Source organism: Gorilla gorilla, chromosome 13 (genome assembly GCF_029281585.2).
Source record: "Gorilla gorilla gorilla isolate KB3781 chromosome 13, NHGRI_mGorGor1-v2.1_pri, whole genome shotgun sequence".
Lineage (NCBI taxonomy): Eukaryota > Metazoa > Chordata > Mammalia > Primates > Hominidae > Gorilla > Gorilla gorilla.
Window position 1 is genome coordinate 23,818,313 of NC_073237.2, and position 19,834 is coordinate 23,838,146.

Genomic DNA, 19,834 nt, shown 5'->3' on the forward strand with positions numbered 1-19,834 from the left:
GCAAGCATGCAAATATAAGATAATGGGAATGGATTTGCAACAATTAGTACTAGACCTATTAATTATAAATGCTTTAAACATGTACCATCAGAAAATCACTAAACAATGTTATTTATGTCATTTTTCTTTCTAAGATCAGCTTTGGGGGAATTCCGACACCCGGAAGATCGTGGGCATTCACACGTAAAAGCTTTCATGGGTGTTTAGAAAATCTTTATTATAATGGAGTGGATGTTACCGAATTAGCCAAGAAACACAAACCACAGATCCTCATGATGGTAAGGAAGCCTAATGGGAAGGAAAGAAAAAAGGACATTTTATTTTTTGCATTTAAAAATTATTCATGTGAAGTCTCCATTTCATCTAATATTTTAAGAATCAGTTCTTACTTTAACAGCTGCCCATGTAATATAGTAATTTAGTTTTATTTATTTATTTTTTTTTTTGAGACAGAGTCTCCCTCTTGTCTCCCAGGTTGGAGTGCAGCGGCGCAATCTCAGCTCACTGCAGCTTACACCTCCCAGGTTCAAGCAATTCTCCTGCCTCAGCCTCCTGAGTAGCTGGGATTACAGGCGCCCGCCACCATGCCCAGCTAATTTTTGTACTTTTAGTAGAGACGGGGTTTCGCCATGTTGGCCAGGCTAGTCTCGAATTCCTGACCTCAGGTGATCTGCCTGCCTCGGCCTCCCAAAGTGCTGGGATTACAGGTGTGAGCCATCGGGCCTGGCCAATTTTTTTTTTTTTTTTTTTTTTGAGATGGAGTCTCACTCTGTCGCCCAGACTGGAGTGCAGTGGCGCGATCTTGGCTCACTGCAAGCTCTGCCTCCTGGGTTCACACCATTCTCCCGCCTCAGCCTCCCGAGTACCTGGGACTACAGGCACCCACCACCATGCCTGGCTAATTTTTTGTATTTTTAGTAGGGACGGGGTTTCACCATGTTAGCCAGGATGGTCTCGATCTCCCAACCTCGTGATCTGCCCGCCTCAGCCTCCCAAAGTGCTAGGACCACAGGCGCACTTTTTTTGTTTTTGTTTTTGTTTTGAGATGCAGTCTTGCTCTGTTGCCCAGGCTGGAGTGCAGCGGTACAGTCTTGGCTCACTGCAACCTCTGCTTCCTGGGTTCAAGCCATTCTCCTGCCTCAGCCTCCCGAGTAGCTGGGACTACAGGTGTGTGCCACCACACCCAGCTAATTATTTTTAGTACAGACAGGGTTTTGCCACATTGGCCAGGCTGGTCTCAAACTCCTGACCTCAGACGATACACTCGCCTCGGCCTCCCAAAATGCTGGGATTACAGGCATGAGCCACCTTACCCAGCCTAATATAGTAATTTTTATTATGCATAAAAAGTTATAAAGTAAATATGCCTCATGGGACATCGTTGTTTCATTTTTATATGAAATAAAATAACTTTCTATTTTTACATGGAAATCAGAATTCATATGTCTCACGTGTTTTTGGTGTTGTTATCCACAGGAGACCAATCATTTTGCAATGGCAATCCCTAATGATCTATTCCCTAATCAACTGGAAATACTTCCAAATCAGTTAATAAACTTCTTTCAATGTTTAAAGTTTGAAATATCTAAGTTGGGGTTAAAGAGAAAGCTCATGTTTAGTTGTCAGTGTATCTCAGCAGCACATCATGGGAATATTTATTTGTATTGTTGGAAACATGTTTTCTTTCCTGTTATGTGCTGGAGGAGTTGGCTCATGGGTTGCAGGACCAAAACCTGAAAATATCTCTGACTGTGTGTCACCAGACCACACAATGAATACATCACTTAGATTAGCATGAGAAAAGGGGAAAAACAGCTGTGAAGCCCATGAACTTTCCAAGAAGGTAAAGGAGAAAAAAAAAAAAAAAAAGATGGGTTTGAAGTCTAAGTTTTACTATGAACAGCACCCTGCTGAGATCATAAAAATGAAAAATACCATCAAGATACATGAAAAAGGAAACACCAAATGGAAGAGTGATAACAAGGCTCCACAGAGCGCAGTTTCCTTTGACAGGATGAAAAAGAAATGAAAAGAGGAAGGAGATAAATGGAACAGCCCTCTACCTAAAGTTTCTGTCCATGGAGAAACTGACATTTAAGTGCTGCTCAACAGAAAAAAGAAAAAAGACCTGGTTATTGAAGTTGGCTTTGTTGGAGATGCGTTACTCAGATACAGATACAAAGATGGGTTTGGCCAATGGGCATCCGTGTCAAGAAGCCTGACCTAACATGTTCTGAATATTAAGCTACCTTTTATCTGCCAGTCCTTGGTGTTCAGAAGAATCCCTCCTCTTCACCCTAACTTCTATGGGGCTATTTCCAAAGACACTGTCATTGAAGTGAGGAAGAGTGAGTTGGGCCTTATGACACAAAGAGACAAGACTATTTGAGGACAATAGACACAGGTTTTCATATACATTCCATGTTATTCTGAATTACTGATGGGTTCACTGATGGAATTATTGAGTATAGCCAATAAGGAGAACCACAGTTAAGCTGGTATCTCTGGGTTCTGGATATCATCCTCAAGAAAACTATTTACTAATTACATTGAATGAGGTTATTAAAATGTGTAAGTTTCACACAAAAACAAAAAGACAATTCATTCCAAATTGTGCATATGGATATATAATATTAATTATGGGAATTCCATTTTAAGAATTACTACAATTCTATGTGTTCTGTATAAGAAAAGGAAAATAGTTGTTCCAATATATAAAAGGAAAACATTTAAAAATGTATTTTGTTGGGAAAATCAGTTGTGAGAATTCATTCAGTCAACTAACAAGCACTCCTCTGTGGCAAGAAGCCCTGCCTCTCTGTTGTAGCAGGCAGCCACCCACCTAAATGATGAGGTCAAGAAATATACAGCTGATAAAAAGATAAAAAATATGTAGTAGTCCACTGATTACATGTGTACTATGGATCAGCGCCAATTACTTGTAAGCTTTTGGTATTTAGTTCGTTACAGCAAATGTTTTATTTTTTAAATTTTCTTCTGCAAATGTTTTCTTGTCATGAAAACTGTTTCCCATTTATCAGAATTACAAAAATAGTCAAGAAGAAATGTTCTGATTGATGTATACAGTTAGAATGTGTATTAAAGATTATTATAAAATGATAACTGAATTATATCCATTTCTAAAGTATGTTGGGACAGAATTTTTTTAAAATGTGATTCTGTTTTGAAAATTGTTTTACCACTGGATCAGTGTGGTTCTTAAACTTGGCTTTATCTTGGAGTCACCAGAGGAAATTCAAAAGATACCTTTACCTGGCTCCACCTCCAGAGATCAGGATTTTAATTGGTCTGTATCTGGATTTTAAGAGCCCTTCTGGTGATTCGACTGTTTAGCTAGGTTTGAGAGCCACTACCCTAGATTGTCTGTCCTGCTCCAGTAACATTCTTTTTCTAAAATCATTTATAGTATATTAGAAATAAATCCATGGAAATTCCAAGTAAAATCAGAATTACTGGGGTTTTTCTCTGGAACTGAAATTCCTATGTGTGAATAATGCCCAAGAATTGCCTATTCCTTTCACCAGCCAAACAAAGCAAAACAAACAAAAGAACAAAAACCATTTAAAAACCTAGTAAGATGTTGACTTGCCAGATATTAAAGCATACTAAAAGCTTCTATATTAGAATCAGTATGGTAGTGGTTAGGAACAGAGAAGTCAGTAGAACAGTCAAGATTTCAGAAAGATCCCAGTTTATGTGCAGAGTTGTTAGTAACAAGGAATGTGGCTCAATTCAGTGGAACAGGGATGAATTATTTCTGAAATTCTGCCGGAACAAACAAATGTCCATAAGGCAGAAAATAAGCATGATCACTATCTTATACACACTAAGAATATGTAAATTAAAGAGGATGAGAAACAAACAACAATCTTAAAGAAAATCTATGAGATTGTATGTAGGACCTAGGGTAGTATGAAACTTTCTTAACAAAGATTGGAAACTCAGAAGCTGTAAAATACAATATAGACATAATTGACTATATAAAAACATCAACGTTTTCATGCTAAAAATACTATATGCAAACATTGTATATAACTATTAGATCTGAAAACCATTTGAAAGGCTGTCAAATATAACTTTCCAACAGCTAAAAATATGACCCATACAAATATCAAATAAGCATGTGTCAAAGATTTAGTCAATTGATTAATGAGGGAACCAGTAAAATAGTAAGCTGGTTCAAAAGAGATTTTGAGGATTGTGTAGAGAAGACCAAATGTTGCTCAGGAGAAAGACTGAGTATGAAAATGTCCTGTTATTTGCTGTATCCTCAGGGCTAGCACAGGGCCTGGAAAATAGCTGGCATAGATTAAACTCCTGTTGAACTAAAATTATATTGAGACTCCTTTACTAATGCTGAGAAGTAGAGAAGTGGAGAATTTCTCACACACACACAGAAAGCCACATGGATGTCTGACCAATTATAATGATACTTATGTTGAAAGAGAAGATAAATGTCATAGATTTCAGCTTTAGCAGGCAGACTAATCCTGGATTGATAAAAAGCCTTGTACGTCTTCGTAAAATCTGGCTTTAATTAGATAGAAGCACCACCTGTAAGACTGCTCAATGTGCTCTTTTGTTTTATTTATAGGGAAATGCGTCCTTCTCATGTCCACAGCCACAGACTGTCCCTGTGACTTTTCTGAGCTCCAGGAGTTATCTGGCTCTGCCAGGCAACTCTGGGGAGGACAAAGTGTCTGTCACTTTTCAATTTCGAACGTGGAACAGAGCAGGACAGTTGCTTTTCGGCGAACTTCGACATGGTTCAGAGAGTTTCGTCCTCTTTCTTAAGGATGGCAAGCTCAAACTGAGTCTCTTCCAGCCGGGACAGTCACCAAGGAATGTCACAGCAGGTAACAGTTGTATTCCCATAAACCTGACATATCCACATGGAAATCATTTGGCAATTAGTGAGTGAGTGAGGCAGTGAGATGCTCTATGCCCCCACTAGAGGAACAGATTGCTGTTTCCATTTAGACTGTTCTGTGTGGTACACCCCGCTGCCACTAAAGTGTTCTTTTGACCAAAATGACTATATATGAGAAATATGAAATGCATATTTCTGCAGACATACCTTCCCATATACAAGGAATACCCTGAGCTCCATTTCCTGACAAACATATACCAGCCTCCATCCCAAAGAACTAGGGTCAGGACCTCATGGAACAGACAATACCTGGAGGCACATTCCTCTCCTGTCCTCCTCCTCCTTTCCCTTCTCCGCCCCGCTGCTCAGGGTCTGTGCACAAATATTCTATACACAGTAGGCAGTTGATAACTCTCACTTTACAGGGAAAGATGCCCGGCAAATACCAAGAGTTCTTATTCTTTCGTTGATGGCTGATTCATTTTCTGGGATAGCCGGGCACCCTGGAAGAATCTCGGCTCCTCCACTTACTGCCCTTCTGAAATGTAAATCACGAAGCCTCCTAAGCCTCAGCTGTTTTCACTTGTGAAGTGGTAAACCTCAGATCTCCTTTGCAGGGAGAACAATAGGAAGTCTGATTTTATTAGCACAATGCCCACCCCACACACAGGCCCTCACATCCCCACTCCCCATCAGGGCCTGTTTTTGTTGGGCAAATGCTAGGTTAGGGGCTCAAATCCCATGAAGCCAGACTGAGTTACAATAGATGGGAACTAATCTCACATGCAGTCAGATGTGGGCAAGTTTGTTAACTACAGAGCTGCTGGATTTTGATGATTGGATTTGCAGATGGCAGGAGCACTGGGTCCTAAATTGACATTGTGCCTAAATTGGCATCGGAACTAAATGGGGGATTTAAAAAAAAAAAAAAGCGTAATCTGAAAAAGAAAAAGGCACAGACGAAGAGGCTGACTTCTGCTTGAGACCAGGGGGTTATCATACTCAAAAAAAGATTCCTTTTGGCTGTAAGAGGCACACGTGACTATACTGCTATTAAATGTTGTGGTATGAAAGCAGGATTTCAAGACCCGTGAAGAAATTCGGAGGGCGGGGCCTTATCTCAGTACTTCTGGAACAATCAGGCAAGTCCTGGGTGTTAGAATCTGTGTCCACCTCACAAAGGTGTTTCAGGGGAGATAAAACAGATATTCAGAGGGGCCGTATATTTTTTATCTTTTAGAAATACAAACCTAGTTTCCATTTCCTCATGAATAAGATTTTTTCCAAGAAAGGTTAAAATCGTGACCTACACACAGATACAGAATGAACACATGTCAGAGATTTTCTTTAACTCATTGATGAGAGAACCAGTGTTAGGGAAATAAGTAAAGATAAAATTGCCTACCAACATAGTGAATCAGTTTCACAAGGTAGAAATGAAATAGTCTTATTATGGAATAAGTATTAAGCCAGACTGTGATGTACATTTCAGGCAATCGCTAATGTGATTGCAAAGATAAAGAAATTTCATCCATTTATATAGCCAGGCAGATACAACCCACTACATATATGTTCTAAAGATAAAGGACAACTTGTCCTCAAGTAAGAGGACTTGACAGCACTGTTTGCTACACAGCCCATCTTACATTCACCTGGTAATTGGGAAGGCACACTCCTTTATGCAAAGGAAAACTAAACTCCATGTCTCTTTGACAAGTGGGTATTTGCAGCTTGGAGCCAGGTACCTAAGTTAAACTCCCACGGAGACAAGGAGATAGGAGCACTGCCTTTCTTTATGTTTACATTTCAAAGAAATGTCTCCAAGGTCCTCAAGAAAAACACTCCTGGAAACAAGAAAGAGGCTAAATAAGATTTTGTTTGTTTGTTTGTTTGTTTTAAGATTTTAAAGATGTACAATTACAAGTTTTCTGAAAGAAATGCTCTAAGGAAAAAAAGTGAATGAAAGTGTGTATCCCTCTTAGCACTAAGAAAGCTTTTGTTTGTTTTGGTTTGTGTTTACCCTTACACCAGTAAGGCCTGTTTAAAGAAGTACCACACATTTATAGTCAGAAAAGAGATGCCGACTAGCTAAACTTGTCAATATCCAAAGGGAAAGGCAAATCCCTTCCCTGTACACACTTTGCATCTCTATGGACAAGCATTATTTGCATTATTATCAATGTTCTGCAAGTTAACTTCTGTCACTACACAGCTGTAAAGTAACCTAGTCCAAGATGATGGTTTACAATCCCGTAATATCAGCTGATCTTTCCATTGAAAAGATACCCAGTAATCTCCTTTGCCCATTTGAAAGACTGCCCTCAATTTTTTTCCTACAGTAGTTGGTTCAGTTTTACTGCTGATGAGTTGCATATATTCTGGATTCAATGAAGTGCTGAACAAGCACTTCATCCAGTTCTGGGTTGCACAATAACTAGAATTAAATATAATTAAAGTTCTTAAATCTCATCAGGATTTTGCTTCAGCTCCTGGCTTTGTGAGTGTGATATTTTGCCTCTGCAGTTAAAATGTTGTAGTTGTTAACAAGAGATCATCTTCATATCAAATGTGTTTAAAATAACATCTATGTTGTGGGCAATTAATTTAGTAACTTCTCATTTAAATATTTATAGATTCCACTGTATCTGATTTTCTTGTGCATAAACTATGGCCAAAGGCCAAATACAACCTAATAGAAAACAAAAAGAAAACAAATGTGGATGATAGACATGAAAACAGTTATATGAAGATCTGCTTTTATTTGTCAAAAGATATTCTTAAAGAGGGCACTTTTTGCAGTTATAAAAAGAACATGTCAAAGATTTTGTTTAACTCATTAGTTTATGAGGGAATCAGTAAGATGTTACTGCTGCAATGATTTTGTGTATAATGTAAAACTGGCTTATTCCATGGGATGGGGTAGAGGAACCAGGAAGAAGTTCAATTGTATTCCTGCCAGACAAAATTCATTTGCATGTCTATGGACAATAATCATTTGCCTGCTTTCAATTTTCTACAATTCACAGGGTGGTAAAAGAATTCAAAGAAGGGGCCAGGTATGGTGGCTCACGCCTGTAATCCCAGCAATTTGGGAGGCCAAGGCATGCAGATCACGAGGTCAGGAGATTGAGACCATCCTGGCTAACACGGTGAAACCCCATCTCTACTAAAAATACAAAAAAAATTAGCCAGGCATGGTGGCGGGTGCCTGTAGTCCTAGCTACTCAGGAGGCTGAGGCAGGAGAATTGCTTGAACCCAGAAGGCGGAGCTTGCAGTGAACCGAGATGGCACCACTGCACTCCAGCCTGGGTGACAGAGCGAGACTCCATCTCAAAAAAAAAAAAAAAAAAAAAAATTTCAAAGAAAGTAAAAGGCACAGAAACCTGCAGAATCATATAATCCTCCAGATTGTGTTTAGACAATGCCTAGTTTTACATTGAAGACATCCAGAATCTTGGTTGATTTTAAAGAATAATTTATTTCCTTACACTTTATTACTACTTCTGTTTCTGTTTCATACATCACTGAAGGTTAAAAGGGAAAGCTAAAATATTAATGTTAATGTTTAATTTTTAAGAAGTACTACATTTGAAATGCTAATAATATACTAACTTCACATAAATGCATGTTAGGAAGAAAAATAAATGAAGCATAGAGCCATTTTAATAATTTACAGGTTTCCCAAGACTATCAAGTAAAATGTTAACTTTATGGGAAAATTTCTATTAAAGTTTATTATGATATATGTAACTTCTGAAATAGTTTCAATCTTGGCCTAATTTTAAACTTCAGTGCAAAGTTAATTTAATAGGCCTCATGAAGCTAATCTTATTTTTAGCCCATTTATTGGCATGTATCTTTGACATATTATCAGGTAAAAGAAAGCACGGAATACCTCTAGTGATTTTAAATATCTTAACATTTAAATTTACCATCAAAGACAATTCATTATGTTACCAAATTATTTGACAAGATTAATTTCATAATTACTACTAAGAATCATAAAATAATGTGGATGTGAGTGTAAATATATAAAAATATTGTACATATATAAAGTACAACTCCAGTTCTTTCCTAAGCATTTTTTATCAAATATTAAATAATAGCTTTTATTTTATTTTATTTTATCTTTTTGAGACAGCGTCTCACTCTGTCACCCAGACTGGAGTTCAGTGGTGTGATCTCAGCACACTGCAACCTCCACCTCCCAGGTTCAGGTGATTCTTGTGCCTCAGCCTCCGAAGTGACTGGGACTATAGGCTAGTGCCACCATGCCCAGCTAATTTTTTGTTTTTTAGTAGAAATGTGGTTTCACCATGTTAGCCAGGCTGGTCTCGAACTCCCGACCTCAGGTGATCTGCCCGCCTCAGCCTCCCAAACTGCTGGGATTACAGGCATGAGCCACCATGCCCAGCGAATAATAACTTTTAGAAGACAGTATAATTATATCTATAATCATAATTTGTTAATTCAGAAACACACGAATATATGTTAAAGATTTTAACTAATCAATGAAGAAACCAGGAAGATGTTACAATCAGTTCGGAGGATAATTCAAAGTACTACACATACAGGCAGATAAGAAATGCCAAAATGAATTACAGACAGATGTGAAATGGTTCAGTAAGCAACTGCACCTCGCCAGGCACAAGTCATTTGTATTTCTATGGGTACAAGTCATTTTGCATTACTGTCAGTTTTCTACAATTTACAGGGCTGTAAAATAGCTCAGACCGTGAAAGCAGGGTTCACCTTAATTAATGGGTGCAGTAAGCCAGACATCCAGTGATCTTCCATTTCAAATCCTGTCACACCCCATAAGTATGTGCAATTATGTGTCAATTTTTTCTAAAAAAAACTTTTCACAGTCATTCTTGACATATTTTTTATCAACTCACTTTCTTGATTCTTGTAAAATGTTTTTGTTAGATTCAGTAAAGCAAGTAAGTTTTGCATTTGAAGATTAAACCAAATTGTGTTGTTTTTATCCCATTGTAAAGGCTCCTACTGTATATATTTGATAATTAAATTCTAGTTACTTTAAGCAAATTACCAGAATTTGTTACAGTGATTCTTCAGAAAGAGTAATATTTTTATTCATGTGTTATTTTCGTAATAAATGAAATTTTTAAATTAAAGATAGGTGGTTAATTTTTTTTCAGTGATACATGAACATGTAAATACCACTCTTCTCTGACTTATTCAGTGATCTGAATCAAATTGTTTTCAAGTGTTTACAGGGCTCATAATTTAGAGTTGTCTCTGACTGATTGTATTTCCTCCAGGTGCTGGATTAAACGATGGGCAGTGGCACTCTGTGTCCTTCTCTGCCAAGTGGAGCCATATGAATGTGGTGGTGGATGATGACACAGCTGTTCAGCCCCTGGTGGCTGTGCTCATTGATTCAGGTGACACCTATTATTTTGGAGGTAAGAGAAGACAACTGAATGACACTGGCAGTGGAACCACTTTTTATCTTTATTGCTTTGCATTTTGAGTCTCTAGTCAAATTTAAACCAAGTTGATACTAAGAAATAATTTATCTCTAGCCATGAAATTAATACTTTTGAGTTTGTAAAAAACATGAAACATTTAATCAATTTTTCTTCCCAATACAAAAATAAGTATCTGCAGAAAGTTTACTTGCTGTTTAAATAACTTCATATTTTCATTTAACATTAAAAGAAAAATATATTTGAGCTACATGTAAATAAGTGGAAACTTTCAAACAATATCATAATCATATCTCTACAACAGATAAATCCATTTATACTTCTAACAGTTAGCTCGTAAAAACAAAACAAATCGTACTGTCTGAAGTCATTGGCTTACATAAAATATTACTTATATATTTAAGTCTACATCTAAATCTATACTATTGAATCATTATTAGTACACAGCTCAGTTTATAGATAGATGGATAAATATTTTTTACATGGAGAAGGCGTAATAGGAAATATCATACTGATTATGAAGTACTTTCAAAACATTGACAATGTAAACAAATATTAATTAATAGGAGACAAACATATTAAATGAATCCAGTATAACTGGTGTTACACTGGTGCAAAGTATTGAATGTTTGCTTCCCCACCCCAGATTCATAGTTGAAATCCTGACCCCAGAGTCATGGTGTCAGGAGGCTTTGGAGGGTAATTAAGTCAGGAGGGTGGAGCCCTAATGAATGGAATTAGTGCCCTTATAAAAGAGGCCCAAGAGAACTTCCTTGCCTTTCCTGCCATGTGAAGTTATAAGGCGAAGAGTGTGGTCTGTGAAGCAGACGCTGCATCTGCTTTGCCTCAAACTCAGACTTAGACTTTCCAGCATCCAGACTGAGAGAAATAACTGTTTGTTGTGTAAGCCACTCTGTTCATGGGATTCTGTTAATAGCAGCCCAAACTGACTATGAGAACTCATACAGCTAAAGAAATGGAAACAAGCAGATCTTTTGATTATAAAGGAAGTTTGGATTTTTTTAAATTAAAAGAACCACTAGGAATAACAGCAAAACCCTGCTATGTATTCTAGAATGCTCCTGTGAATCCAAAGATTAAGCTTTTATACCTGGAAACCACAGTTAAGAGAAACAATCATGTGAGAAAACTTATCACATGGGGGCATGGATGCCTGTACATTACAGCATTCTGTTATCATCCCACATCACCACATATATGATAAGAAAACTCACTCTCAAGTAAGAAAGTTTTCAACTAGGTATGAAATTCCATGCTGGACACAGATACAGAGAGCCACTTGCACTGTACCTAAACACTGAAGTGTTACTGAGGTAACTTAATTACTTGTAATTCTTACTGGAAAGGTAAATATATTCAGCCTTTCTTAGTAATAAAAATTGTATGTAAACAGAAATATAGATCTAGTAATAGAAGACTTGTTATATACATGCAGTCCTATACATTGCATTTTACCTCATCAGTATTTGTGGTATTTCGCAAAGAATATATACTTTTCCAAATATACAGCCACAGACATTCAAAGACTTCACTGAGCTGTCCTCTGGCACACAGGTGTATTTAAATTGTTAAAGAAAATTAAAATGGCCTGAGGTATCTCTGACCAGACAAAGCCTTGTAAGTGGCCTTAACTTTGTTTGATTTACCAATATAAGCAAAACTTACCTTGAGCTATTTCTTGTAAATGGCTTTAAAAATAAAAAAAGTCAAACTTAAGGCTAACCAATCAGAAGCCAATTAACTTATATAACTAGAGACTTTCCAGCAGGATCAACCAAATAAGGCAATTGTATAACTACAACCAGTGAAAAATTTGCTACTATATTTACCTTACAGAAGCTGACCCTTTTTGTTCCCTTGAAAGGGTCCCTGAACCAGTTCCCATTTGAAGCTGCTTCAACAGTGATTCATGAATCACTGTTAGCTCAAATAAACTTTTGTGCCTCCATTTACCTTTTATTAATGGATACATTTATATCTGTAGTTGGATGCTTTTTTCCTCTAAGCAGACACAAAGTAAACCTGAAGAGCTTAAGATTTTTATTTATTTATTTATTTTTATTTTTTGAGGCGGAGTCTTGGTGTGTCCCCCAGGCTGGAGTGCAGTGGCGCGATCTCAGCTCACTGCAAGCTCTGCCCCCCAGGTTCACGCCATTCTCCTGCCTCAGCCTCCTGAGTAGCTGGGACTGCAGGCACCCACCATCACATCTGGCTAATTTTTTGTATTTTTAGTAGAGACGGGGTTTTCACCGTGTTAGCCAGGATGGTCTCGATCTCCTGACCTTGTGATTCGACCGCCTCGGCCTCCCAAAGTTTGGGATTACAGGCCTGAGCCACTGTGCCAGGCCAAGGTTTTTAAAATTAGTTAATGCCTTGGTGTATCTTGAGTGGATGATAACATAGGAGTCCTCAGAAAAATGCAGCCATGCCCGCCAACCTTTTCAGAAGAGCAAAGTTGGCTTAAGGAATCATCATTGGTCCAAGATTGTTAGTGATCTGAGAGATTTCATGTGCTGAGGATGATGCCAAATTAAGGGTTTCCAAGTATGAGTACCAGGATACCTCCTATACCTGCTCTCAGCCATATGTGGTATTGTCAATTGCCTCTAACAAAATTTTTCCAAACCAAGTAGGAAAAAACAGTAAACGGAACAGAGATTTTTTTTTTTATTAGGATGGGACTGAAATCTGTCCCCCCTTCAGGATGAGGGCTGTAATCTGTGTGACAGAAACAGATGACAGAGTTTGATCCACACTACTTTGTTTTCAGAACTGCTAGCCCAGATGGAATAGGTACAGAAAGAAACTAATGATATAAGCAATAGAAAATCTCAAATATTATAGTCTTTGACAATGTATATTCATATATAATTCCCCTTCAGAAAATACATGATGCTTCTCTTTTTTTTTTAAACTTATTTTAGGTTCAGAGGTATACATGTGCAGGTTTGTTATATAGGTAAATTGCATGTAATGGGGGCTTGGGGTACAGATTATTCCATCATCCAGGTAATGAGCATAGTACCTAGTAGGTAGTTTTTCGATCTTCACCCTCCTCCCACCCTCCACCCTCAAGTAGGCTGTGGTGTCTACTGTTCCCTTCTTTGTGTCCATGGGTACTCAATACTAAGCTCCCACTCATAAGTCAGAATACATGGTATTTGGTTTTCTGTTCCTGTGTTAGTTCACTTTGGATAATGGCCTCCAGCTCCATCCATGTTGCTACAAAGGATATTATCTCATCTTTTTTTATGGCTACATAGTATTCCATGGTATATATGTACATTTTCTTTACGCTACCGTTGACGGGTATTTAGGTTGATTCTATGTCATTGCTATTGTGAATGAACATGCACGTCTGCATGTCTTTATGGTAGAAGGATTATTATTCCTTTGGGTGTGTACTCAATGGCGTTGCTGGGTCAAGTGGCAGCTCTGCTTTAAGTTCTTTGAGAAATCACGAAACTGCTTGCTGCAATGGCTGAACTAATGTATAATTCCCCCAGCAGTGTATAAGCACTCCCTTTTCTCCACAGCTTTACCAGCACCTGTTATTTTTCGCCTTTTGAATAATAGCAATTCTGACTGGTGTGAGATGGTATCTCATTGTGGTTTTGATTTGCATTTATCTCATGACTAGTGATGCTGAGGAGTTTTTCATATGCTTGTTGGCCACATGTGTGTCTTCTTTTGAAAAGTGTCTGTTCACGTCCTTTGCCCGTTTTTTAATGGGGTAGGTTTTTTTTTCTTTCTTGTTAAGTTCCTTATAGATTCCAGATATTAGACCTTTGTCAGATGCATAATTTGTGAATATTTTCTTCCAGTAGGTTGTCTGTTTACTCTGTGCATAGTTTCTTTTGCTGTGCAGAAACCCTTTAGTTTAATTAGGTCCCATTTGTCAACTTTTGTTTTTGTTGCAATTGCTTTCGGCGTCTTTGTCATGAAATTTTTGCCATGTCCTGTGTCCAAAATGGCATTTCCTATATTTCCTAGGTTATCTTCCAGGATTTTTGTAGTTATAGGCTTTACTTTTTTTTTTTTTTTTTTTTGAGACTTTAGAGTCAGTCTCACCTGTTGCCCAGGCTGGAGTGCAATGACACGATACAGCCTCAACCTCCCAGGCTTAAGAGGTTCCCCCGCCTCAGCCTCGTGATTAGCCTGGACTACAGGCACGTGCCACCACATTCAGCTAATTTATTATTATTATTATTATTATTATTATTATGATTGTTTGTAGAGACGAGGTCTCGCTATGTTGCCCAGGCTTGTCTCAAACTCCGAGGCTCAAGCTATCCTTCCACCTCACCCTCCCAAAGTGTTGGGATTATAGGCGTGAGCCACTGCACCTGACAAGTTTTACATTTTATTCTTTAATCCATCTTGAGTTGATTTTTGTATATGGTGTAAGGAAGGGGCCTAGGAACTGCTTATGGTTAGCCAGTTATCCCAGCACCATTTATTGAATAGGGAGTCCTTTCCCTACTGCATGTTTTTGTCGACTTTGTTGAAGATCAAATGGTTGTAAGTGTGTGGCATTATTTCTGGGCACTCTATTCTGTTCCATTGGTCTGTGTGTCTGTTTTTGTACCAGTTCTATGCTATTTTGGTTACTATAGCCTTGTAGTAGAGGTTGAAGTTGGCAAACGAAATGCCTCCAGATTTGTTCTTTTTGCCTTGGATTCCCTTGGCTATTCAGGCTCTTTTTTGGTTCCATATTAATTTTAAAATAGTTTTTACTGGTTCTTTGAAGAATGCCATTGGTGATTTGATAGGAATAGCATTGAATCTATAAATTGCTTTGGGCAGTATGGCCCAATATGGTTAAAAACCATATTTATTATTCCTATCCATGATTATGGAATGTTTTTCCATTTGTATGTCATCTATGATTTCTTTGAGCAGTGTTTTGTAATTCTTCTTGTAGAGATCATTCATCTCCCTGGTTAGCTGTATTCCTAGGTAGTTTATTCTTTTTGTGGTCATTGTGAATAGGATTGCATTCTTGATTTGGCTCTCAGCTTGCATGTTGTTGGTATATAGGAATGCTACTAATTTTTGTACATTAATTTTGTATCCTGAAACTTTGCTGAGATTATCAGATCGAGAAGCTTTTGGGCAGAGACGATGGGGTTTTGTAGGTACAGAATCATATCATCTGCAAACAGAGACAGTTTGACCTCTTTTTCTCCTATTTAGATGCCTTTTATTTCTCTCTCTTGCCTGATTGCTCTGGCGAGGACATCCAGTACTATGTCGGGTAGGAATAATGAGAGAGGGTATCCCTGTCTTGTCCCAGTTCTCAAGGGGAATGCTTCACATCTTTTGCCCATTCAGTATGATGCTGGCTGTGGGTTTGTCATAGGTGGCTCTTACTATGTTGAAGTATGTTCCTCCAATGCCTCATTTGTTGAGGGTTTTTAACATGAAGGGATGTTGAGAAAATACCTGATGCTTCTTTAGAGACAAATATATGAAAGCAAACAACATTTCATGAAGGAATGAGGAATATTTTGTGGCAGCAAGAATGAGAATGACTCTCCAAGATGCCCTGGAAACTGAATATGTTACATCACATAAGGGATTTTGCAGATGTAATTAAGGTTGCAGACCTTAGGAGACGATCGTGATTCATGCAGTGGGCTCCATGTAATCACATGAGCACTTAAGAGATTTAACTCTGGTTGGAGGCAAAGAGACACAGAAGATAGGTGTGGGTGAGGGGAAGCCAGAGAAACCAGAAGCAGGAGAATGTCTCTCTGCACCATTGCTGGTTTAGAAAATGAACTGGGCACTATGAAGAGCAATGCAGGCAGCCTGACATTGCTGAGAGGCCCCAGCTACCAGCCAGTGATGAATTGGGACCTCACTCCTACAACTAAAAGAAGTTGAATTCTGCTCTAACCTGTATGTGCTTGGACACACATTCTGCCCTAGGGCCTTCATAAGGAGCCCAAGAGCACCTTGATTTTGTCCTTGTAAGACTATAAGCAGAGTCATCAGTCCAGCCCTCCCACACTTCTAAAGTGAGAGATAATAAAGAGAATGTTTTAGTGATTTGTTACAGTGATGATTAAAAGCTGATGCACATTCCAACCTCCATCAGATCCATTTACAGACATTCCCATTCAGTTCTAAACCCTTGGACAATGGCCAAAAAAAAAAAAAAAAAAAAGGTTTCCTCAAACACACCCTGAGAATATACTGAAAAAGATTACATATATATATATATACATCTAGGCGTGGTGGCCCACGCCTGTAATCCCAGCACTCTGGGAGGCTGAGGCCAGCGGATCACCTGAGATCAGGAGTTGAAGATGAGCCTGGCTAACATGGTGAAACCCTGTATCTACAAAAATACACACACAAAAAAAATTTAGCCAGGCATGATGGCAGGTGCCTGTAATCCCAGCTACTTGGGAGGCTGAGGCAGGATAATCACTTGAAAAAAATATATATATATATAAAATATTTTTTAAAAATATATATATATAAAATATTTTTTAAATATATATATGACCAAAGAGAATAGTTTCAACAGAAAGTCAAAATAGCCAACACAGTTTCTGTGTTTTGTTTTGTTTGGATTGTGTATGGCCTTCGAGTGAAGTAACATACATGATCATGAACCATATAGGGACACAGTGGCAGAAATGGGAAGGCTGATCCATGATCATACATGCATACATAGATACACTATGGATTCCAAAGTCCCCTTTGACCTGAAAGTGTGAGAAGAGCCCATAACCCACTTGAAACAGATACGCAACAACCACAACCCAAATTGTATATGCATAAGTAAAGTTGTCCTTATTTCAGAGATGATATTATGGATTGAATTGTTTTCCCTCAAATTCATATGAACTCCAGAATGTGACCTTGTTTGGAGATAAGATCTTTGCAGAGGTAATCAAGTTAAAATGAGGTCATTAAGGTGAGCTCCAATCCAATATGACCAGTGTCCTTATGAAGAATGGAAATGGAGGTGCAGAGACACACAGAGAGGGAAGACGCTGGGACAACATGCAGGAACAATGCCTCAGGAAGACAGAGGCCTAGAGTGTTACACCTGCAAGGCCAGAGCTGTTTACTGGGTTCCTCCCTGACCCCACCTCCCACCTGGGGCTGAACCCGACCCAGACCTTACCACCCACTGCTGCTACACTGCCATAAATCCCTTTTTTAAAAAAATTAAAATATTTATTTGACAAATAAAAATTCTATATATTTAAGGTATACTTTGTGATGATTTGATATAGGTGTACACTGTGTTCTGATTACCACAGTCAAGTTGATTAACACATCCATCACATCACACATAGTTACCATGTTGATGGCAGAGGGGAGTGAAGTCATTGAAAATCTGCTCTCTTACCAAATTGCAGGTAAATAACACAGTATCATTATGTATCACCATGCTGGATCATCATGCTGGATCCCTTTTGTTTCATGGGGTTGTATCACCATGAAACAGTATCACCATGCTGGATCCCTTTTGTTTCATGGGGTTGTTGAAAAAAGACTACAAATTAAGGACTGAAATGCATGTCTTCCAGATAGGCCTAAATAAAAGATCACACTGAGGAACCGATTTTAAATAGACCGCCCTTTATGGAGCTTCCCTTCATCATTCTGCCCAACGGAATTGTAACAGTGCGAAATGAGTGCCGTTACCTTTTCCACTGCTTTATGTGCTGGTTTTATTGCACCGTACAGGTATCCCCAGAGACTTGGCTCCTCTGGAGCATCTTATTGATTTCTGACTGCCACATGAAGACAGGCCATGCTTTGCCCAAAGTGACTAATAGTTTTACTCAGTCGGTTATTTCAACTTATTTTTATTGCCCAGTAATGATGCAGTGAAACATTTTACCAAGTCAGGGAGCGCATCAGCCTTTCCTAGACAATAATAAACAGAATATTTGCCAACTCAGTCAATGATTGAGTACAGCCAAGAGACACTGCAGCCTAAGAGAGGGCAGTCAGAGTGGGGAGGTCACAGAAGGGTGCAATAAATCTTCTGCCCAGGGATGTTTACTCAGAAAGTCCTTGGTCATTAGAAATGTCATTTAACTCTGTAAATAATAAGATACATTTGCTAATCAATGCTTGAGGTGCTTCTTGAGAGTATTAGTATAGTTTTGCATTTTACTATTTTTTTTCCAGAATCCTTTTAAAATTATGTTGGAGACAGCACAATATGAAAGTAAAATTCGGCCAGGCACAGTGGCTCACGCCTGTAATCCCAGCACTTTGGGAGGCCTAGGCGGGTGGATCACAAGGTCAGGAGATCAAGATCATCGTGGCTAACATGGTGAAACCCCGTCTCTACTAAAAATACAAAAAAAAAAAAAATTAGCTGGGCATGGTGGTGGGCGCCTGTAGTCCCAGCTTCTCAGGAGGCTGAGGCAGGAGAATGGCATGAACCTGGGAGGCAGAGCTTATACAGTGAGCTGAGACTGCGCCACTTCACTCCAGCCTGGGTGACAGAGTGAGACTCCATCTCAAAAAATAAAGTAAAATTCATCCCTAAAATTGGCTGCCAGCATGGAAATTATAAAACTCATTTTCTAAACTCTAACAGTCCTTCAGAGCAAACTTTCCACAGAGCAACTGTGAAAACAGACAATGTCAATCTGCAAAGTTTCTGATTGTTTTCTTTCCTCATATTCCGAGGTGTACATATGTGCCTCAAATTGTATTCAAACATTTGCTATAGATGACAGATTTTATAACAAAAAACAAATAAGCCAATATATCCAAGACCTATCATTTCAAAAGTAAAATATTTAGGAAGCACTAAAAGGGATAAGAATGAAAGTACTATTCATTTTTTTAAGTGATACTAAATAAAGTTGATTACAGAAAATGATTTGTCAAAGTATAAATATAGTATCACCTTTAGGGTTTAAATTCTACAGGTGAGATTTTATAACGTCCTGTTATTCAAGAGCCCATTTCCATAAATATATACATGCTAATGTGAGAAATGCTTTTGAGTTATTTTTATGCATATCATAATTTTATTCATTTTTACTGTGAAATAGATCATATAGGTACAGTTAAAAATATTGCTAATTTTTCAAAAGAATGTATATATTGTTACATGAATATACCACATTTTATCAGTTCTACTGTCCCATTTTGCTATTGTTAGGCAATTTTCATTTTTGCTTTTAGATTTGCTTTATAAAATTTAGAGGGGTGGTGTTTCATTGTTTTGCTTTTTTTTAGACAGGGAGTCACTCTGTTGCCCAGGCTGGAGTGCAATGAAGCAATCACAGCTCACTGGAGCCTCTGCCTCTCCAAGCTCAAGCACTTCTTCCACCTCAGCCTCTGGAGTAGCTGGGACTGCAGGCCTGCACCACCACACCCAGCTAATTTTTGTTGTTGTTTTTCTTCGTATTTTGTAGAGACAGAGTTTTGCCATGTTGTTCAGGTTGGTCTGAGGTGATCCACCCACCTCAGCCT

The 19,834-nt window shown here is 38.3% G+C and overlaps 1 protein-coding gene across 3 annotated transcripts in view; it reads left to right on the plus strand.

The window, feature by feature from the left end:
- The window catches only part of LOC101143875 (contactin-associated protein-like 3), a 229,002-nt gene that overhangs the window by 125,750 nt on the left and 83,418 nt on the right, over positions 1-19,834 (plus strand). For all 3 annotated transcript variants that reach the window (XM_063696227.1, XM_063696228.1, XM_063696229.1), the window contains exons 7-9: positions 135-278; positions 4,616-4,877; positions 10,178-10,321. In XM_063696227.1, the coding sequence (XP_063552297.1) occupies positions 135-278; positions 4,616-4,877; positions 10,178-10,321 (550 nt within the window). The remainder of the gene's footprint in view (positions 1-134; positions 279-4,615; positions 4,878-10,177; positions 10,322-19,834) is intronic.